Source organism: Rhipicephalus microplus, chromosome X, assembly GCF_043290135.1.
Source record: "Rhipicephalus microplus isolate Deutch F79 chromosome X, USDA_Rmic, whole genome shotgun sequence".
Classification (NCBI taxonomy): Eukaryota; Metazoa; Arthropoda; class Arachnida; order Ixodida; family Ixodidae; genus Rhipicephalus; species Rhipicephalus microplus.
The window spans coordinates 99,688,408-99,708,806 of NC_134710.1; the positions used below are offsets into that span (position 1 = coordinate 99,688,408).

Here is a 20,399-nt window from a genome sequence, read left to right on the forward strand (position 1 = left end):
CCTGCAGGTCACGAGATCGAGTCCCGGTCGTGGTAGTCGCATTTTCGATGGAGGCAAGAATGCCAGAGGCTTGTGTACATTGATTTAGGTGCAAGAACGCGGGGGCGTTGAAATTTCTGGAGTCTTCAACTAATAACACCTCTCAGAATCGTAGCTTGGTTTTGGGACATTGGACCCCAACAATAATTACTAAGGTTTGGTTCCTTCCAATGGCAGGTTGTCTTTGCATCGACTTTAGTTTCTCTATATTTACATCATAATTACCACACAGTGGTTAATGACAATAAATAATGCCCCTGTACTTTCCTTGACTTCACTGTCTGTTGGATTCATTGGGTTGTTCATAAAAATAAAAACAAGCCCTTGATCAACTCACCTTTCTTGATTTTCAGAATAAACAGTGTTGGACAGAGAAACTATTAAAGTGCAAAATAAAAGCAATGCGACTGGTACTGTCACAGTTACTATGCGGCTCTGCTGATTAGGCAATGTTGACTAGTCTGAACCTGCACTTCAGGTCATCCTTGGTGCCACAATGTGAACTATTTATTTAATGTCTCTGCTCAATAATTTTTTCATGGTTTTCTCGAACGAAATCACAATCTTGAATTCTTATAATACAATCGATTAGGCACAATGTGTTTTGTGTTACAAATGATTCCCTCTTGGTTTCAGTTTTCAAATCACTAATAATGTTGCTATCCTAGATTTTGCAGCAGTATACTGGCAGTTTCATTTGTAGAGGCATAATTGCTCCAAGCAACCACGGAAAACCGGCACGCTACGACGGGACGTACATTTCGAATATTCCAGACATCCACCAGATGCCCAGAACATACACTGTACGTCTGTCGATGAACATAGATCGGTTGTGCGAAGTAACAAGTTTGTACATTCGCTCGACATGATGCATGTCACCAACATGGACATTAACAGGCCCTTCAGTGGATTGATTGATATGTGGGGTTTAACGTCCCAAAGCCACCATATGATTATGAGACGCTGTAGTGGAGGGCTTTAGAAATTTCAACCACCTGGGGGTTCTTTAACATGCACCCAAATTTGCGCACACAGGCCTAGAACATTTCCGCCTCCATTGGGAATGCAGCAGCTGCAGCCAGGATTCTATCCTGCGACCTGTGTGTCAGCAGCCGAGTACCTTAGCCACTATACCACCGCAGCTGGGCAGGCCCTTCAGTAGATGTGTGTGTGTGTGTGTGTGCATGCGTGTGTGTGTGCGCGCGTACGTGCGTGCATGCATGTGTGTGTGCGTGCGTGTGTGCGTGCGTGCGTGCGCGCGCGCGTGTGTGTGTGTGTGTGTGTGTGTGTGTGTGTGTGTGTGTGTGTGTGTGTAGTTAGGGCATATTCAAGAAATATTTCATGTGAACAATTGCCCACACAGCCTACTAAGGGGCCCGTATTTTTTTCCGCGGGAGCTTTTCTGCTGCAAATGAATTCTAGAAAAGTGGAGTCCAAGCGGGCTTTCAAAAGCAATCAAACCTTTATTGCTAACTTATACATCAAGGCTAAGAATAAGAAGCACATAACTCACAGTTCACAGCTGCACTTTTGAAATTCTGTACGTAGTGGTACAAGATTGCAGGGCTTAATGCCCTTCTGCCATCAAGTGCGATGACTTCAGGTGGAAACAAGAGCTTCCTTGCGGGTGTATTAAATGAACTTATTAGTAACAAACCCTATTGCGTGTGTTTATAGCAATGCTATTATAGGAAACACAATACGTACGTACTAGAGACAAGCACCGGAGAAAAACTTGTGTATAGCTCATGCATCTAAAAAATGCTCACAGGCACCAACCACATGCGCGTCTTAAATCGGTTAATAGCAAGGAATATATGCGAGCAAATGTAGAACTGGAAACACACCACGTATTAGCAAGGCTTTTACAAAGGACACTTAAAGCATTATAAGAACAGATAAATGTCTGATGAGATGTAGCGAACAGTCGTATCACGTGGCCTTATCTGTGCTGTGCATGTGAAGAGTCCATTAAGTGTAGGTTCGTTGTTGCTTGCTGCGGTAATCTGCCGAAAATAGTGGTGGGCTCGTGCTGTGTTTCGGTGTTTTTTGCCAAAAAGCTATTCTTTGTAACTTCACATGTTTTTGCTGCTGCCCACATGGGCGGACTTGAGAAAAAATATCTGACTTCTGCCGCTCGGAGACCGGCTCAACATAGGTGCGACGCAACACGAACACTTTCCTTTTCTGTGCTCCTTCCCTCAGTGTGCGCTGCTGGTCAAGCAAGTTTTGGGACAATATGCACAGTGGCGCACGTTTTCTCCCAACACATCCAGAGGGGCACGACAAGCATGACGTGTACGCTCCAAAAATCTGAGCAACTGCTGTGCACTGCTTATTAAGAAGCATCGAGGCTAGCACATGAAAGTTTGCTTACATGACTGCTATGACTCGCTTGATCCTCATTTTTGTTCACATGCGATTGATTGATTGATGGATTTATGGTTATGTTGGGTTTAACGTCCCAATACTACCATATGACAATGAGATGCTGTAGTGGAGGGCTCCAGAAATTTCGGCCACCTGGACGTTCTTTAATGTGCACCTAAATCTGAGTACACGGGCCTACAGCATTTTCGCCCCCATCGAAAATGCAGCCGCGGTGTCCTGGATTCGATACCGCTACCTGCGGATCACCAGCAGCGTACCTTAGCCACTAGACCACCGCATTCACATGCGATAATAATTATACTTAACACATTGCTTCTTATGACATATGATACATATATTGAATCAACCACATTGTTTTGTTACTGTCAGGAGGCATAATTATTTGGCATCCTCAGATCAAATGTATGTGCCAAATTTTATAGTACAATATTTTTATCAAATTCTGCATGATTGTCAACTGTGCTTTTCACTACGTTCTAATTTTACAATAAAGGATCAACAAATATACATATCCTTGGAATGTTGGTATATGGACAGCCAGCCAATGTTCAAGACTGAATGTTGAAGCTGACACCCAGTTCGAATGTCCAGAAAATAGTCACATGAGACATGGACACGTCCATTGGCTATCTGTGTTGGCTATCAGAGTGGCCGGACATTTGTACTCGTTATGCACAGCCAGCGGACATCCGTGGTAACTTGAGGTAGTTGTATGTATGATGCAGGAACTTGTATTACATAAGGTCATTTTCAAATTTGAAGCTAGTCATGACGCACAAAGTTCAAAAGCAGGTTTTCATGCTCTGCTGCTAAGACATGCATTGAAATTTCTTGTAGGTTCCCAGTTCGGGTACTTCAACAAAGTCTGAACGCAAGACAAAGCGTGATCCAGGAGCATCAGCTAGTGATGGTTGGGTTCAAGGACAAGAAAAGTTCAGTTGGGATGGCTCTCCGGTGGCTGCCTACAATCCCGCAACAAAGATGTTCCGCTGTGTTGCATGCAACACATTGGGATTTCTCTCAAGAATTGCCGAGCACTACTTGGGAACACATGTCAATGCCAAGGCAAGTTATCTGAGTGTGCATTGTTTTCTGTCCTCTTGAGTAGCTGAGGCATTTGATGCTATTTTATTTGGGTTGTTCCTTCAGACTGTATTTATTTGTTGCTCATAGAGATTCGTATAATGGAGATGACCTGCATTAAACTTGTGCGTTTTGTGTTCTAAGCATTCATACTCATTTCACATTTTTTAAGTTTCTGTTGCACCATAACTTTAGCATTCTCGTTGCAACCACATTTAATAATCAGGGTAATTTTGAGTTTATACAATGTTGCTGGCAATATCACTGTCTTGTAAAGTTCTTTTAGCTTGCCTTGCCATTTTTGGTTGTATAGATCAACTACGGTAGGGTTCTATTTATTCAGAGTCAACATACTGAAATGATTTCTAATCTAAAAAAGTAACATACCTGTATTGTACATTCACATGGATGAGAAAAGATCAAGAAGGAAGAAAACAAAGGCAGAAGGTAGGGAGGAGGAATAATCAGAATAAATAATTGTCTGTAGGCACTCGAACTTTCCTTAGGGACAGTAAAGACTAATGTATGTTAAAATCAAGCTTAATATACACAGATTAGTTTGCCAAAATGTCTGGAGTGCCATGCTCCTAGGGTACTTTTATTGTTGCTTTATACAGCTTGCACATAGTCTGTTACCTTTTCTGGCCTGTCCTGAAAACCCTAACTAGAATGTTTTCGACTCTGCAGCTTTTCTCACTGTCCAAGTTTTTCTGCTGCAATGTGTCACTCTTGATTTGCTTTATACCGCATCACTCTTTTCATTTTCACTTCCTTGTCTTTTAAGTTCCACCTCTTGGCTAAATACCTGGACATGTGCCATCGCTGCATTGAGTTGTTGGCTAAGGTCTGTCAACTTATGTGAGCTCACACAGCGCATTGTCTATCCAACTTATCGCCACTAGTGCGAAAACACTGGAGCTGTCGATGTTGCTCATTTGTATAGCAGTAAATAGCTCATATTCTGGAGTCACGACATATGTAGCAGCTTGTAGCAGTGATGTCAGCTTTCACGTAGCTTAGTTACCCATTTTTCTTTTTTCTTCTCATCCCCAGTTATTACCTTTGAAAAGAATGCGCAAAGATGCTTGTGAGTGTGTTAGTGCAGTAAGAAAGAAACTGTTTTCCTGCAGTGTTTGGCATGTAGATTTATCAGTAAAGAAAGAGTGCAATGAGGCTCGGACAAACTTTTGCAAGCTTCATGACTACGAAGAAAAGGCCCTCATCACGGTTAATCGCTAATGCTTTTCCTTCGTTGTGTAGTTTTATTGGGATACATAAAGAATGCCTACAAGTTATCACGCATGCAGTAATATACCGTATTTACTCGCGTAATGAACGCACTCGCATATTAAATGCACCCCCAACTTCAGCCATCAAAATTTAGATTTTTTACTCCTCGCGTAATAAACGTGCCTCCTACATTCATCTGCTGCAGTCCCGCTGACCAACACCTGGTGCCTCCTCACCCGTTGGAGCTCTTCCGTCCTTGTTTACGTTACCAAGCCCCCTCAACCACCTCGGCTAGCTCCCTCCTTCCCTTTTGCCTGTTGCTGTGTGCCGTGCCGTGCCGTATTGCTTTTCTTTCTATCTGTAATAAACGCATCACCTACATTCACCTGCCGCAGTCCCGCTAACCAACACCTGGCGCCTGCTCACCCGATGGCTGGCTCTCTTCCGTTTTTTATTACATTGCTGACATCCTCATCAACCACCTCCGCTCGCTTCCTCAGCCCCCCCTTCGCCTGTTGTCGCGTGCTTATTGCTTTTCTTTCTTTATGTACGCAGCACACTGTGCGCCACAGCAGGGTTCACAAGCGGTGTGAGTGTAGAGACATTGCAACTGATAAGCACACAGCGAGCGAAGGTCATCAAATTGCCTGCACCAACCGATGTTGGTCACTTTCTGCTACCTTCTCCCCCTTTCTTTTTTAGCCTACTTTCTTTTTTCTTCACTCTAACTGTCCCTTCATTCCCGTTTTCCTGGTGAGTGCAAGTTTTGGGCGCCCCTCAAGCAGATACCACTGTTGCAGCTAAATGATTGTAAGATAAGCGGACCACCGGCTGGCCGGGGGACAGCTTGCAGAAGATAGCGCCATCAACCACCGAAGATGAGTAAAGTGCAACAAAGAACCTACTTCCAAACAGTGTACGCTTATGTAAATTGCAAAAGGCTAAGCGAACTAACTTTTTTTTCCATTACCACATTTTTTTTCTTCTTCTAAAAAAGCTTTCATAAAATTTACCCCGCGTAATAAACGCACCCCCAACTTTACTCCGATTTTTCGACTAAAAAAAAGTGTGTTCATTACGCAAGTAAATATGGTATTCATGTTGGAAGGGCAAGTGCCCTAGCAAGTTTCCATTTTGACTTGTCCTTGTCATGAACTTCTGTCTGCTTACAACAGAGCACACAGCAATGGGTTGGCATGACGCTCCTTTTAGATAGTATTAACAACCCTGCAGGGGTATCTGTGCAAGTAGGCGTTTGGTGTGTAGGGACACCACGAACCCAAGCTAACAGGGGGAGGTTTCGACTCCCTCCCACGCTTAGCCGTGTGTGGCTGAGTCGTGTCCTGGGAAAAGGGGGCCCTGGGGGTTGAGCTGACGCCGGGTGATTGGACCATAAAGGCCCCCAGCAGAAGCAACACATCCCTTTAGCCCCGGCTTCACGTAGACGGCACCCCTGGGCTGACCCACCGAGGGGAAATCGGCGGTCACCTTTTCCTATCCGTGCTCTCCTACCTTTTTCTTTCCTATCTTCTTTCCTTGCTGTCCTGTCCTCTAATCCTTTCAGTTGCTTCCCAGTTTTCGTAGGCGGCCTGGGTTAACCTTCTGTTCTCTATCCAGCCTTGGATATAATATATTGGGTTATAGCAGCTATGTATAGCTGGCGTGTACATGTGTTACCCAAGCATTGCAGCGTCCCCTTGTTGGGCTCGATGGTGGGTGGCTACCATAGCTGCTGAATCATAAAACATTTCATGGGTACGCCCTTGTCTCCGCTTTCTGATCGCTCTCTCAAAAGGGTGCACACTGAAGTGACATCGAGCTTTTTCGCGTACAAAGACAATTTCTCCCGGTATCATGTAATCTACAGCGAGCAAACCAACAAGCCAGTGAGAGGTGTCTCACCTTTCCTTGTTGCCAAATGCCTCCAAGAAAAACTAGGATCAGGATATAAGATCAGTAAAATGCCAAGCGGAGATCTTCTTCTTGAGATCTTTTGTAAATCCGAACATGAGAAACTTGCCAGCCTTGAGAAATTCTGAGATATCCCCATAACTGTGACAGCACACAAATCCATGAATACGGTTCATGGTGTAGTGGCAGACAATGACCTGATTACACTGACTGAGGCAGAATTATTGGACGGATAGAAAGAGCAAAATGTGATTGATTAAGAGAATAAAGATACGCAGGGATAACAAAGAAACACCAGTCAAGAAACACCTCATCCTTACATTCGACTCGAGCAGGCTCCCAGAACATATTGAAACAGGGTATATGAAAGTTCGTGTCAGAGCGTACATGCCTAATTCCAGACGATGTTTCCGGTGCCAGAGGTATGGCCACGGATCTTTGAGTTGCCATGGACGGCCAACGTGTGCCAAATGCGGTGAGCATGAACACTACTCTGATGACTGTAACAACACACCCCACTGTGCGAACTGCGATCCCTGGTGAAAATTATTCCCATTCCCAGCTGGGTTATGGAACCTGGAAATTTTTCCAGGCTGGAAATTCTAGCTGGGAATAGAAAATGTTTCCGGCCAGGAAAAATTTTCAGGTTCCATAATCCAGCAGGGAATGGAAATATTCCAAGCTGGAAATGGAAAAAATTCCAGCCTGGAGAAATTTCTAGGTTTCATAATTCAGCAGAGAATGGAAATATTCCTCAGCTGGGAATGAAAATTTTTTCAGTGTTGAAAAATTTCCAGGTTCCATAATGCAGCTGGGAATTGAAATATTCCCAGCTGAGAACGGAAACATTTTAAGCAGGAAATGGCTTTTGGTAAGCCTTGAAAGAATGTCTAGATTTTCACCTCACTGCTATTGCATACGTACTAGCATCTAGTTCCTCAGGACCTGTTCATCCAGATCACTGAACACAGACAAAAAAAAAAAAAAGCTTTTGAAACTTGAAAACATTTATTTGAACACTTGTAGCAAGTGCTGGAACGTATCTCGAGATGTGGAATGAGTTGGTTACATTTTTGTGCACTACCTGAAAAGTATATTCATGCATAGTGAGCGCACATTAAAACCACGTTGACCTATAAAACGCTTATCTAGCAACAGTATAACCTGACCAACCCACATGAACAGTATCAATACAGCTTTGCAAAGAAGTACAACACACCTTTATCATACACCCAAAACAACAGGAGCGTGTAAAACAAATGTTCAGTTTAGGAAAAATTTGATGGGCATTGTGGTTTAAACTGTAAGAATTATTAAGCATCATTTAAGCAGGTATTATTTTCATCAACCTTAAACTACTCCGAATGAACGTCAAATTAATTCACATGCACATATGTAATTACTGGTGTTAGTTGCCAAGACGCGTGCACGCCTTTGGCACAAGCATTGAACGGCACATGAATATGGCGACAGTCATTTTGCCCAAATTGGCCTGTAGTGCATTTCGCGTGTATAGAAACATTGCGAACAAACATTCGAGGTAAGTGTGCCTAAAATATACAGGTACAAAACTTACCTCTAAATGGTAGAATCACAGTTGACATAATCCATGTCCCACGATCGGCTCTCGATCTAACACATCACACACAGTACAGCAGTAAAAACCACTCGAACCCACTGTTATCACTCGTAGCACTTTCCAGAGATAAAACTGAACTATTTCATACAACCGCCACACAGGTATTCCTCAAGGAAAATCACTAAGCTAATGTACAGCGAGCGAGTACATGTGCAACTTGTTCCACAACTAGCCGCCATTTGTTGTACAAAGCTGCGGTCATGCTGCGGTGGCTAGTAATAATTTATTCAGCTTACTGGACTACTGTTGTTAATAATGTTAACTTTAAAAAAGAATATAACTTTCCTTATGAAGTATGAGTAATAAATTGTAGGCTATTATTTGAAAATATCGTTAGAGTGCACTGGGAAATGATACGACAATAATGCTACTATGCTACTGAGATGTCAATAAAAATCATGGCAGCTCGTCGTTTTTCGTGGTTCGTGGCTGCGGCATCGACGAGAGCTTGCTAGCAAAGCTTACAAATATTAGATCGTGGTAGTCGATAGTGAATTTAAAAGTAAGGCTCCTTTTCACAAAGAAGAAACTGGTATTGTTTAAAGCTCAAAGCGCAGCAACCTGATGAGCAACTGAGCTAGCACCTGGTTGAACGTCTACAGTTATAACATTTTGCAATGACATGTTAGACTATAATGTCAAATAAAATTAGGTCCGACCCCGCCCTATACTTAACTCCCAGCACTACGTGGCGCCTAAAATCACGGTGGTTAAGTGTATGCCGGTCGTAGGATTTTGGTCGTCAGCAGGATTTGTTTTTCTTTTTTGGAGGGGGGGTGTAAACTTGTGTTGCACCACTGCCAAGGGGAGGGAGAAAGCACTGGCGTAGCTTGGGTGGGGGCAATTTTTGGTGTGTATTGAGGGGTGCAAGTGCCCCTTTTCCGACCCCCTTCCGACGCCCATTCATCCATGTGATCAAACATCATCATCATCAGCCTGACTACGTCCACTGCAGGACAAAAGCCTCTCCCATGTTCCACCAGATAACCCGGTCCTGTGCTCGCTGCTGCCAATTTATTTCCGCAAACTTCTTAATCTCATCTGCCCACCCAACTTTCTGTCTCCCCCTAACTCGCTTGCCTTCTCTGGGAATTCAGTTAGTTACCCTTAATGACCACTGGTTATCCTGTTTACGCGCTACACGACCGGCCCATGTCCATTTCCTCTTCGTGATTTCAACTATGATATCCTTAACCCCCGTTTGTTCTCTAATCCACTCCGCTCTCTTCTTGTCTCTTAAGCTTACACCTACCATTTTTCTTTCCATTGCTCGCTGCGTCGTACTCAATTTAAGCTGAACCCTCTTTGAAAGTCTCCAGGTTTCTGCTCCGTAGCTAAGTACCCGCAAGATACAGCTGTTATATACCTTCCTCTTAAGAAATAGTGGCAATCTACCTGTCATAATTTGAGATTGCTTGCCAAATGTGCTCCACCCCATTCTTAATCTTCTAGTTACTTCAATGTCGTGGTTCGGCTCTGCGGTTATTACCTGCCCTAAGTAGACATAGTCTTTTACAACTTGAAGTGCACTATTACCTATCTTGAAGCGCTACTCTCTTCCGAGGTTGTTGTACGTTAGTTTTGTTTTCTGCAGATTAATTTTAAGACCCACCTTTCTGCTCTCCTTGTCTAACTCCGTAATCATGAGTTGCAATTCGTCCCCTGTGTTACTCAGCAATGCAATGTCATCGGCGAAGCGTAGGTTACTGAGGTACTCTCCAATAACTCTTATCCCTAACTGTTCCCATTCTAGGCTTCTGAAAACCTCATGTAAGCATGCGGTAAATAGCATTGGGGTGATTCTGTCCCCCTGCTTTACACCCTTCTTGATTGGTATTCTGTTGCTTTCTTTATGAAGCACTATGGTAGCAGTTGATCCCCTGTAGATTTCTTCCAGGATGTTTACATATACTTCATCGACACCCTGATTCCGCAGTGTCTGCATGACGGCTGATATTTCTACTGAATCAAACGCCTTCTCGTAATCTATGAAGGCTATGTATAGTGGTTGGCTATATTCGGAGCATTTCTCTATTACTTGATTGATAGTATGAGTGTGGTCGATTGTTGAGTAGCCTGTTCGAAATCTTGCTTGTTCCTTTGGTTGATGAATTCTAATGTTTTCTTTACTCTGTTAGCAATTACCTTTGTAAATAGCTTGTATACTACAGAGAGCAAGCTGATCGGCCTGTAATTCTTCAAGTCCTTGTCATCTCCTTTCTTATGTATTAAGATGGTGTTAGCATTCTTCCAAGACTCTGGTACTCTCCCCATCAGAAGACACCTCATAAACAGGGTGGATAGTTTTCTAACACAATCTGTCCTCCATCTTTCAGCATATTTGATGTTACCTGATCCTCACCAGCAGCTTTGTCTCTTTGCATGCTCTCCAAAGCTTTTCTGACTTCTTCTATCATTACTGGTGGGGTGTCACCTGGGTTACTGCTAGTTGTTATAGTATAAAAGTCGTGGTTGTCCCGGCTACTGTACAGATCTCTTTAAAATTCCTCCACTAATTTCGCTATCCTATCCATATTGGTAGTTATTTTGCCTTCTTTGTCCCTTAGTGCATACATCAATGTGATCAATACTCCGAGTCATCCTCGAATGCACAGCTTGCATTACCAAAAAGTAACTTTTCATTGCGTCTAGGAAGAAAAAGTTTAGTTATATATTCAAGGTATGGGACTTTAGAATGCAAAAATCTGGAAAAAACTCGAGTTACATTTGAGTAAACGCGGTAAACACTTAATCTGTATCATGTATATATAGCATTTTTTGTTTGTCTCCAATTTTTCTCGCAGATAAGCAAACAGGAAAATTTCGTGCTAATTGAGCAAATTGTTTTCCAACTGCAAAATGGAAACATTTCCTACTGGAAATATAACTTCCAAACTGGGACTGGAAAACTCCAAGCTGGAAATGGAAATGGTTCCCGACTGGAAAGCCATTTCCAGCTGGAAGTATAACTTCCAAACTGGACTGGGAAGCCTTAAGCTGGAAATGGCTTTCCAGTCGGGAATCATTTCCATTTCCAGCCTGGAAATACTATCCCTAGCCTGGGATGGAATTAATTCCCAGCCGGAAATGGCATTTCTAGCTGGGAATGGGAAATTCCTCACCTGAATAGCAGTTTCCAGCTAAAATCCAGGCTGGAAACTCAATTTCCAGCTGGGAATTCACATCCCATTTTCATGTGGGATGGTGAACACCCTTCCTACTCCCGATCATGCCCTGCATGTAAAAACGAAAAATACTTTATAACTTTCAAATTCAAAGAAAATGTATCGTTCAAGGAAGCACGAAAGCGATTCTCAATAGTACAGCACAATACATATGCCGATGTGACATGCGAGGGGGCAGTGTCACAACGGCCAGGGGCTTCCACTCGAACCTCGCGCAGGGATGCGCAGCGGCTAAGCCACCAGCCCCCCAGGCGGATGCAGCACCTGCTGATGCTATGCCCTGAACTAAAACCCAACAGCCTAATGGCTCAGTGGCCTCCACGGCCTCTTGCGAGTCGAGGCTGAAACAACAGTCTGCGCACACTGTGCATTCATCCAGCGTCTCCAGCGAGGCGATAAATACATCACCAGTCATCTCGACACTGGTGGTGTCGAAGGAGCAGCACTTGCTTCCTTGAGCGTGCTACTAGAAACAATGTCTAACGGCTCCTCCAAAAGAGGGTCTGCCATGAAAGAAATCCTGATATACAGAGCACTTTCCCCTTCTAGGTAATAATGGCTGCAGAGATCCTGCAGTGGAATGTTGGAGGCCTTTTACATAACCTAGATGACGTAAGAGAACTAATTAGCACCTTTAATCCTAAAGTACTCTGTATATAGGAAACGCATCTACAGCCAAAAAACACAAGATTTTAAAATCAATATGTCATTTTTCGTAAGGACCGTACCGACCGCCTCGCCTTGTCAGGTGGGGTAGCTATCATTGCAGTAAGGTCCAGTGCAAGCAAGCAGTTACAACTTCAAACTTCTCTGGAGACAGTGGCCATTCGTGCCGTCTTGCTTTATAGAACCATTACTATCTGCTCTCTGTATATCCCTCTGGATCAAGTGCTTAGCAGGGCTGATTTTGAAGGCCTAGTTAACCAGCTCCCAGAGCCATTTATCTTAACTGGCGATTTCAGTGCACACAACTCACTCTGGGGAGACTCTCAATGTGACGCACAGGGCCGCTTGATAGAGCTCTGTCCCTTGAACTCTGGCACACGCCTTCTCGGCAAAAAACAACCTTCATATTACAGCACCACACACAACACTTATTCAGCGATAGACCTAACAATCTGCTCAGCCACTCTTTACCCTGCCCAGATTAAAAGGTGGTACAGAACCACTATGACAGTGACCACTTCCCTATCTGCTTCAAGACGACAGAGGAGTATTCAATACCACATAACTCTCAGTGGAAATCAGCATGCCCAGATTGGGAAAAGTTCTCTTGTATAACTTGCATACCTAGGAATGCTTTTAATGAATTTGACATGAACGATGCTATTGCACATTTTACCGCTTTTATAGTTTATGCTGCACTAGAGCGTATTCCCATGACAAACAGGGCCAAAAGAAAAAAGCGTGTTTCATGATGGAATGACCAGTGCAGAAATGCATGGAAAAAGCAAAATAAGGCTTGGCATTTGCTACGCCAGCATCTGACAGCAGAAAATCTTGAAAACTTTAAACAAGTAAAATCCGAGGGCAGGTGCACTCGTTGTAGTGCTAAAAGAGATAGTTGGGTAAACTATCTCTCGAGTATCAACTCATATACACAAGAAGTTAAAGTGTGGAATAGGCTAATAAAACTATCAGATAAGCAGTTCAACGCTGTACCTTTTGTTGACAACCAAAGCAACAGCCTTGAAGACCAGGCAAATGCACTTGGTGCACATTTAGCATGCGTGTCTAGATCTTCAAACTACTCAGAAAGTTTCTGTAAATACAAGGGAATTGCAGAAAAGAAACCACTGAACCGTAAGCCTAATAGAAATGAACAGTACAATCGTCCCTTTGGCATGGCTGAGTTTATGGCTTCCTTGAACGCTCGTCACAACTCTTCTCCGGGAGCCGATAAAATCATGTACACATTGTTAAAACATCTACATCGCGATGCGCAAATGGTGCTTTTGAGTCTCTACATCAAGGTCTGGACCGCGAGGTATATTCCTTTAGCATGAAAAGAGGCTATTGTAATCCCTGTCCTGAAACGGGGCAAAGAATCATCTTGTGCAGCAAGTTACCGGCCCATAGCCCTGACAAGCTGTCTTTGTAAGCTATTGGAAAAGATGATAAACCGCCGGCTTTTGTACTTTCTCGAAACTAATGGACTACTTGATATGTATCAGTGCGGTTTCAGACAGGGCCACTCTACAACCGATCATCTCGTGCGTATTGAGGCCTACATTTGGGATGCCTTCATCCACAAGCAATTTTTTCTCTGTGTGTTTTTTGATATGGAGAAGGCATATGACACTACTTGGCAATTTGGAATCTTGCAAAACCTCTCAGAATTTGGTAGTCCAGACAACATGTTAAGCGTAATAGAAAGCTACCTATGTGATCGCACCTTCCGTGTCAGAATAGGCAATGCCCTGTCTAAACCATTTATCTAAGAGACTGGTGTACTGCAGGGTGGAGTACTAAGCTGTACCCTTTTCATAGTAGAAATGACCTCTCTACGGTCATTCACTTCAAGAAACATGTTTTATTTAGTTTACGTTTATGATGTTTTGATAGGCTTTAGATCCTGTAATATTGCAGTATGTGAGCGGCAGATACAGTTAGGTCTCCATAAGCTGTCAACCTGGGTCAATGAGAATGGGTTCTAATTAAACCCTCAGAAAAGCTCCTGCGTTCTTTTCTCAAAAAAAAGAGAGGCCTAATTACTCCCCCTGATGTTCATATACAAGGGCACTACATTCCTATGAACAAAGAAATTAAATTTTTAGGTGTTATCTTAGACTCAAAGCTGACTTTTATATCCCACATAAGATAACTGAAAAACAAATGTCTTAAAACTGTGAATATTGACACGTGCGGTTCTTTTGGTTTACGAAGGAAGACGCTATCACTTTCTGTTAAGCGCAACGCAGGCCGCGTTTATCTTGTATGCCACTCTGGAACGCGTTACGACGCGTGTATAAAAAACTGACACGTGCGGTTCTTTTCGTTTGCGAAGGAAGACGGTATCACTTTCTGTTAAGCGCAACGCAGGCCGCGTTTATCTTGTATGCCACTTTGGAACGCGTTACGACGCGTGTATAAAAAGCCGGCGCAGTGCGCCACTGGGGGTCTTTTTTTTTTTCCGTCGGCCGACGACTGTTCACGCCGCTGTTGCTGTGAGTTGTGTTTGGCCCTGTTTTGCTGGGCACAAGTTCGCCCAATAAACAGTTCGCCTGACACCGCCCTTACTCCTGCGTGCTTCCTCTCAAGTGCTGCGTGTATCACAACCTCGTGACATCTGGTGGAGGTGCTTCTCTGTCCATGTACCGTACGCCCCCGTCCAGCCGTGAGCCAAGCCCAAGCCGACAAGAAAGCAGTACGCCGATTTCTTGGCCTCTGCGCTTATTACAGGCGCTTCGTGAAGAACTTTTCGCGGATCGCCGAGCCACTGACGTACCTCACGAAGGCCGACGTCGACTTCAAATGGGAAACGCCGCAAGTCGAGGCATTTCAAGAATTAAAGCGACGCCTGCAAACGCCGCCAATACTGGCGCACTTCGACGAAGAAGCTGACACCGAAATTCACACGGACGCAAGCAGCACAGGGCTCGGCGCCGTGATCGTGCAGAGGACCGACGGACTTGAAAGGGTCATCAGTTACGCTAGCCGGTCACTTTCGAAGGCAGAAGCCAATTATTCCACGACAGAAAAGGAATGCCTTGCCATGATCTGGGCTACATCAAAGTTCCGCCCCTACCTGTACGGCAGGCCTTTCAAAGTCGTGAGTGACCACCACGCCTTGTGTTGGCTAGCTAACTTGAAGGATTCATCAGGGCACCTCGCACGGTGGAGTCTCAGACTACAAGAATTTGACATCACCGTCGTCTACAAGAGCGGACGAAAGCACTCCGACGCCGACTGCTTGTCTCGCGCCCCTGTCGATCCGCCGCCCCAGGATGACCAGGACGACGACTCTTTCCTGGGACCCATAAGTACCGACGACTACGCGGAACGCCAACGAGCTGACCCGGAGCTCAAGATCCTCATGGACTACCTGCAAGGCAAGACCGCCGACGTGCCGAAAGTATTCCGCCGAGGACTGGCTTCGTTTTTCCTGCGAAACAACGTCCTCCTGAAGAAAAACTTCTCGCCGCTCCGCGCCGACCACCTCCTCGTGGTACCTTCAGCGTTGCGTCCAGAGGTTCTGGAAGCATTACACGACGACCCGACAGCCGGACATCTTGGTGTTTCCCGCACACTGTCACGAATACAAGAGAAGTACTATTGGCCCCGCCTCGCTGCCGACGTCGCCCACTACGTAAAAACATGCAGAGACTGTCAGCGACGCAAGACGCCGACAACTAGGCCAGCCGGACTTCTGCAACCCGTCGAACCACCTCAACGGCCATTCCAACAAATCGGCATGGACTTACTGGGGCCGTTCCCGACGTCAACTTCTGGCAACAAATGGATTGTCGTAGCGACTGACTACCTCGCCCGCTATGCCGAAACAAGGGCCTTGCCCAAGGGCACTGCCGCCGAGGTCGCCATGTTCTTCATTGAGAACATCGTCCTCCGCCACGGAGCCCCCGAGGTCCTCATCACCGACAGAGGTACGGCTTTTACGGCTGACCTAACGCAAGCGATCTTGAGGTACAGTCAGACAAGCCACCGCCGAACCACCGCGTACCACCCACAGACGAATGGCCTCACCGAGCGTCTAAATAAGACCATCGCCGACATGCTGGCCATGTACGTGGACGTCGAGCACAAGACGTGGGACGCCATACTCCCGTATGTAACCTTCGCGTACAACACGGCCGTGCAGGAAACGACGCAGTTTGCTCCATACAAGCTCGTCTACGGACGGAGCCCAACAACGACGCTTGACGCCATGCTACCGGTCGGCACCGACGAAGAAGACCTCGACGTCGCCAGCTACCTGGATCGCGCTGAAGAAGCTCGACAGCTAGCCCGCCTGCGTATCAAGAGCCAACAGACGGTCGACAGGCGCCACTACAACCTTCGACGACACCACACCGAATACCAACCAGGTGACCTTGTCTGGGTCTGGACGCCAATACGACGACGGGGATTGTCTGAGAAGCTCCTGCGACGCTACTTTGGACCCTACAAGGTAGTCCGACGTCGTGGTGAACTGGACTATGAGGTCGTGCCCGATGGCTTAACGTCATCCCAACGACGCCGTGCACGACCCGAAGTCGTACACGTGGTGCGACTTAAACCTTATTACGTGCGCTGATTAGCTGTGACGCACTGTTAATGTAATTTATTGCATGTACTCTCTCTTATGTTCTGTCTTTAGCATCGGGACGATGCTTTTTCAGAGGGGGGTAGTGACACGTGCGGTTCTTTTGGTTTACGAACGAAGACGCTATCACTTTCTGTTAAGCGCAACGCAGGCCGCGTTTATCTTGTATGCCACTCTGGAACGCGTTACGACGCGTGTATAAAAAACTGACGCGTGCGGTTCTTTTCGTTTGCGAAGGAAGACGCTATCACTTTCTGTTAAGCGCAACGCAGGCCGCGTTTATCTTGTATGCCACTTTGGAACGCGTTACGACGCGTGTATAAAAAGCCGGCGCAGTGCGCCACTGGGGGTCTTTTTTTTTTTTCCGTCGGCCGACGACTGTTCACGCCGCTGTTGCTGTGAGTTGTGTTTGGCCCTGTTTTGCTGGGCACAAGTTCGCCCAATAAACAGTTCGCCTGACACCGCCCTTACTCCTGCGTGCTTCCTCTCAAGTGCTGCGTGTATCACAACCTCGTGACAATATTTTTAAAATACAGTCACGCATGGCATGGGGCAGTGATAGAGAATGCCTAATAAAACTTTACAAAAGTCTCATATGCACACTCTTGGGACTCTGTGACTTACCATTTTGCCGCTCCAAGTGCTTTGAAAATGCTTGATCCAGATCATAATCTTGTTATCCGGTTGGCTACTGGAGCATTCAGGACAAGCCCAGTAGAGAGCCTTTATGTGGAATGTGACAAATGGTCACTCCACTTGCAAAGATCATATTGAAGCTTTATGTACTTTCTTAATATACTATCCGATCCACAGTATCCCACTTACACCACTCTAAATGATGTGAGCTCAGCCACGCTGTATGCAAACCGACCTGCAGTGCGACAGCCGTCCTCATTACGGGTGAGAAACATAAGTGAAGAAATGAATGTCCCCCTTCGGCATGTTTTGCTGCTCCCTGCAAGGCTGTTGCCACTATGGCAGTGGAAATGTCTTATAGTGTGAGAGTGTGACACGTCTTTTGTGAAGGTAACTAAGCATGCCCCAGAAATACAGATACAAATGCACTACTGAGAACTAAAGTCTAAGTACTCATGCCCCGAATTTTTCACAGACGCATTAAAATCCAACGCGGACGTGTCTAATGCCGCTTTGGGTCCGTCGTTCTCGGAATGCGAGAGGTTGCACCCACAGACGAATATTTTTACAGCTGAGGCATATGCACTCCTTTCTACTGTTAGGTATATTTATAGTATGAAGCTCCAAAAGGCGGTTATCTATACAGACTCGCTTAGTGTTGTCAAAGCTTTGAAATCACTAAAATACAGACAAAAATCCAATTTTTGTCGAGCTCTTTTCTGCTCTCTGCAAAGTGTATCTAGCAGAACAACATGTAAAAATATGTTGGGTTCCTAGCCATAGGGTCATTGAAGGCAACGTGCTTGTTGACAGAATTGCTACTACCATAGGAACGGAATCTAGAAACCTTTCTATAGGTCTTCCTGCCTTAGATCTTAAAACATTTGTGCGTAGAAAGGTGAGGGACTACTGGCAGCGATTGTGGGATACTAGGGTTTTGAACAAACTTCAGCTAATCAAACCACAGATAGGAAAAGGGCCTCCTTGTAGTAAAGTGCGACACACTGAGGTCATGCTCTGCCGACCAAGAATGGGTCGTACATACGATATGCACACTCACCTGCTCCTTGGCAATGATCCTTCTATCTGTGGTGAGTGTGGCGCGACACTAACAGTCCTTCACACATTATTGGAATGCCAGAGACTTGACACACTAAGAACAAAGTACTTTACCCTGGCGTATAAACAGAATATACCACTACACCCAGTATTATTCCTTGGCTCAGACCCCTTATTCTCAGCACAAGCTCGATTTTAGTCTTTTTAAATGAATCTCAAACATTGCATTGCATGTTATTGCCCCAACAGTGCCGTAGCTCAGCCTCTCAGGAGAGGCTGCTGCTGCGGTAGGTTTAAGAGATGCATGTTTCCAAGCCCTTGAGGTCAAGCAAGGGCCCTGTTGAGGCATTAGTGCCATTTTCATGAAACATCGCAATTTTCCTTCTCTTGTCAACTACCCCTAGTCTATTTTAACCTCCTACCACTTAAAAATGTAGCTCATTGCCCACCCCAGTACCCGCACCGAACTTCTATTTGTTGTATATATCTCTTTTAGGTCTTTTTACAGCCACTATATTATTAACACATTATTACTCATGATTCATCGACATTCCAACATCAATTGACATGGCGCTCTTTGGCGAGCCTTGGCCCTTGCGCCACAAAACACCATTACATCATCAAGTAATATTAACAATGCTTATTTGAAGTCTGTGATGTCACAGAAATGCTAACCTTGGTTGAGAATAACTGGCCAGTGCAGTGTTTTCATATATGCATTATGATGAGGGCACTGTTTATTCCCTTCATTAACGACTGCAGGAGCAACGTGGGCTTACTTCATTCTCTGGGTAGTGGGAAAAAACTGACCTACTGTTCCTCCCTTAATATCTCGAGTTGAGGAGACTCTTCTGTGCCGCCTGTGGCTCGGTAGGGCTTTCACAGGTGCATACTCCTAGTGTATTGGAATGGCTAGCACCTTGACATGCAGTAATTGCAGCTGATCTTTTGTGTAAGTGCACTAGTTTCAGTGTGCCAAGACAAGAACTTACGAATGCACTAGATAAACTAGACGATTGCCTTTTGTCGGAACAATAGATTATAGGTCATTCGTCGAGTCCATCCTTAGCCTAGGAGGCCTTTAAGGGGGCGGACGGGTCTTTGGGACCGAAAAATCGCGAAAAAAACGTTTTTTTTTTCAATGTCATTTTTGAATTCTGCAAGCATTTTTACACCTGCCTGCCAATTTTCAGACTCCAGAAAGCGATAATTTACTTGTTATATCATTACAAAGAGGACACGCGAGCTCGATTTGCGCAGAATCTGACGAAAAAACACCACCTCTTTCGCGATGCAGAGCTGCCGTTTGCCGAACGCCATTGCCGCGATCTCGGTCTTGTTTGAAAGAGCGTTTCTTCACCTTCCGATTCCCGCCCATAGAGCCTCGCTCCGCTCATTGGTTACCGAAAAAAAAGCAACCAAAGAAGAAGCAAAGTACGCGACGCTATTGGTTGTTACGCGCACGTGACCACGAGGTGGCCACTTCATTGGCTGATTGCGCTCGCATCGTCTGCTTGGCGCGTCAACAACGCGCGAACACCTGTTGTCGCGCCGACATATTTCCTGTGCCTGTGCTTCGACTAGCGTGCTCGCGATCGAAGTTGTTGCAATGCCTGGATCGGCACGAAAGTTTCATACACGGCATAAGTTCGGCAAAAAAAGAAAAAAGTCTCAGGCGAACAACTTCAAGGCGCGTCTCTTGGCGAGGAGCGTCAACGAACAACGAGATGGGTCGCCCGCCGATGCCGCCGACGCAAGCCTGACGGCCTCGCCAGCCTGCGATGCTCCCAAACGTGACGCATCGCCGGCACATCCATCACCCGAACGCGCAGACGAACTTTGCGAACATCGAGACTGCGCGACCTCCATCTCCGCCGACAGCGAAGGAATCGCCGAGGCGCCCGAGAGAGTCGACGGGGAGTTAGGCCTAGCGGGCCCGCCGGTCACCGACGCTTCGCTAAGC

The 20,399-nt window shown here is 45.4% G+C and overlaps 1 protein-coding gene across 3 annotated transcripts in view; it reads left to right on the forward strand.

The window, feature by feature from the left end:
• Nucleotides 1–20,399, forward strand: part of LOC119176308 (uncharacterized) — an 83,142-nt gene that overhangs the window by 31,127 nt on the left and 31,616 nt on the right. For 2 of the 3 annotated variants that reach the window (XM_037427527.2, XM_075877321.1), the window contains exon 3: nt 3,268–3,495. In XM_037427527.2, coding sequence (XP_037283424.2) covers nt 3,268–3,495 — 228 coding nt within the window. Of the gene's footprint in view, nt 1–3,267; nt 3,496–4,346; nt 7,130–20,399 lie in introns of those variants that run through there. The other variant, XM_075877322.1, reaches the window with a different exon arrangement.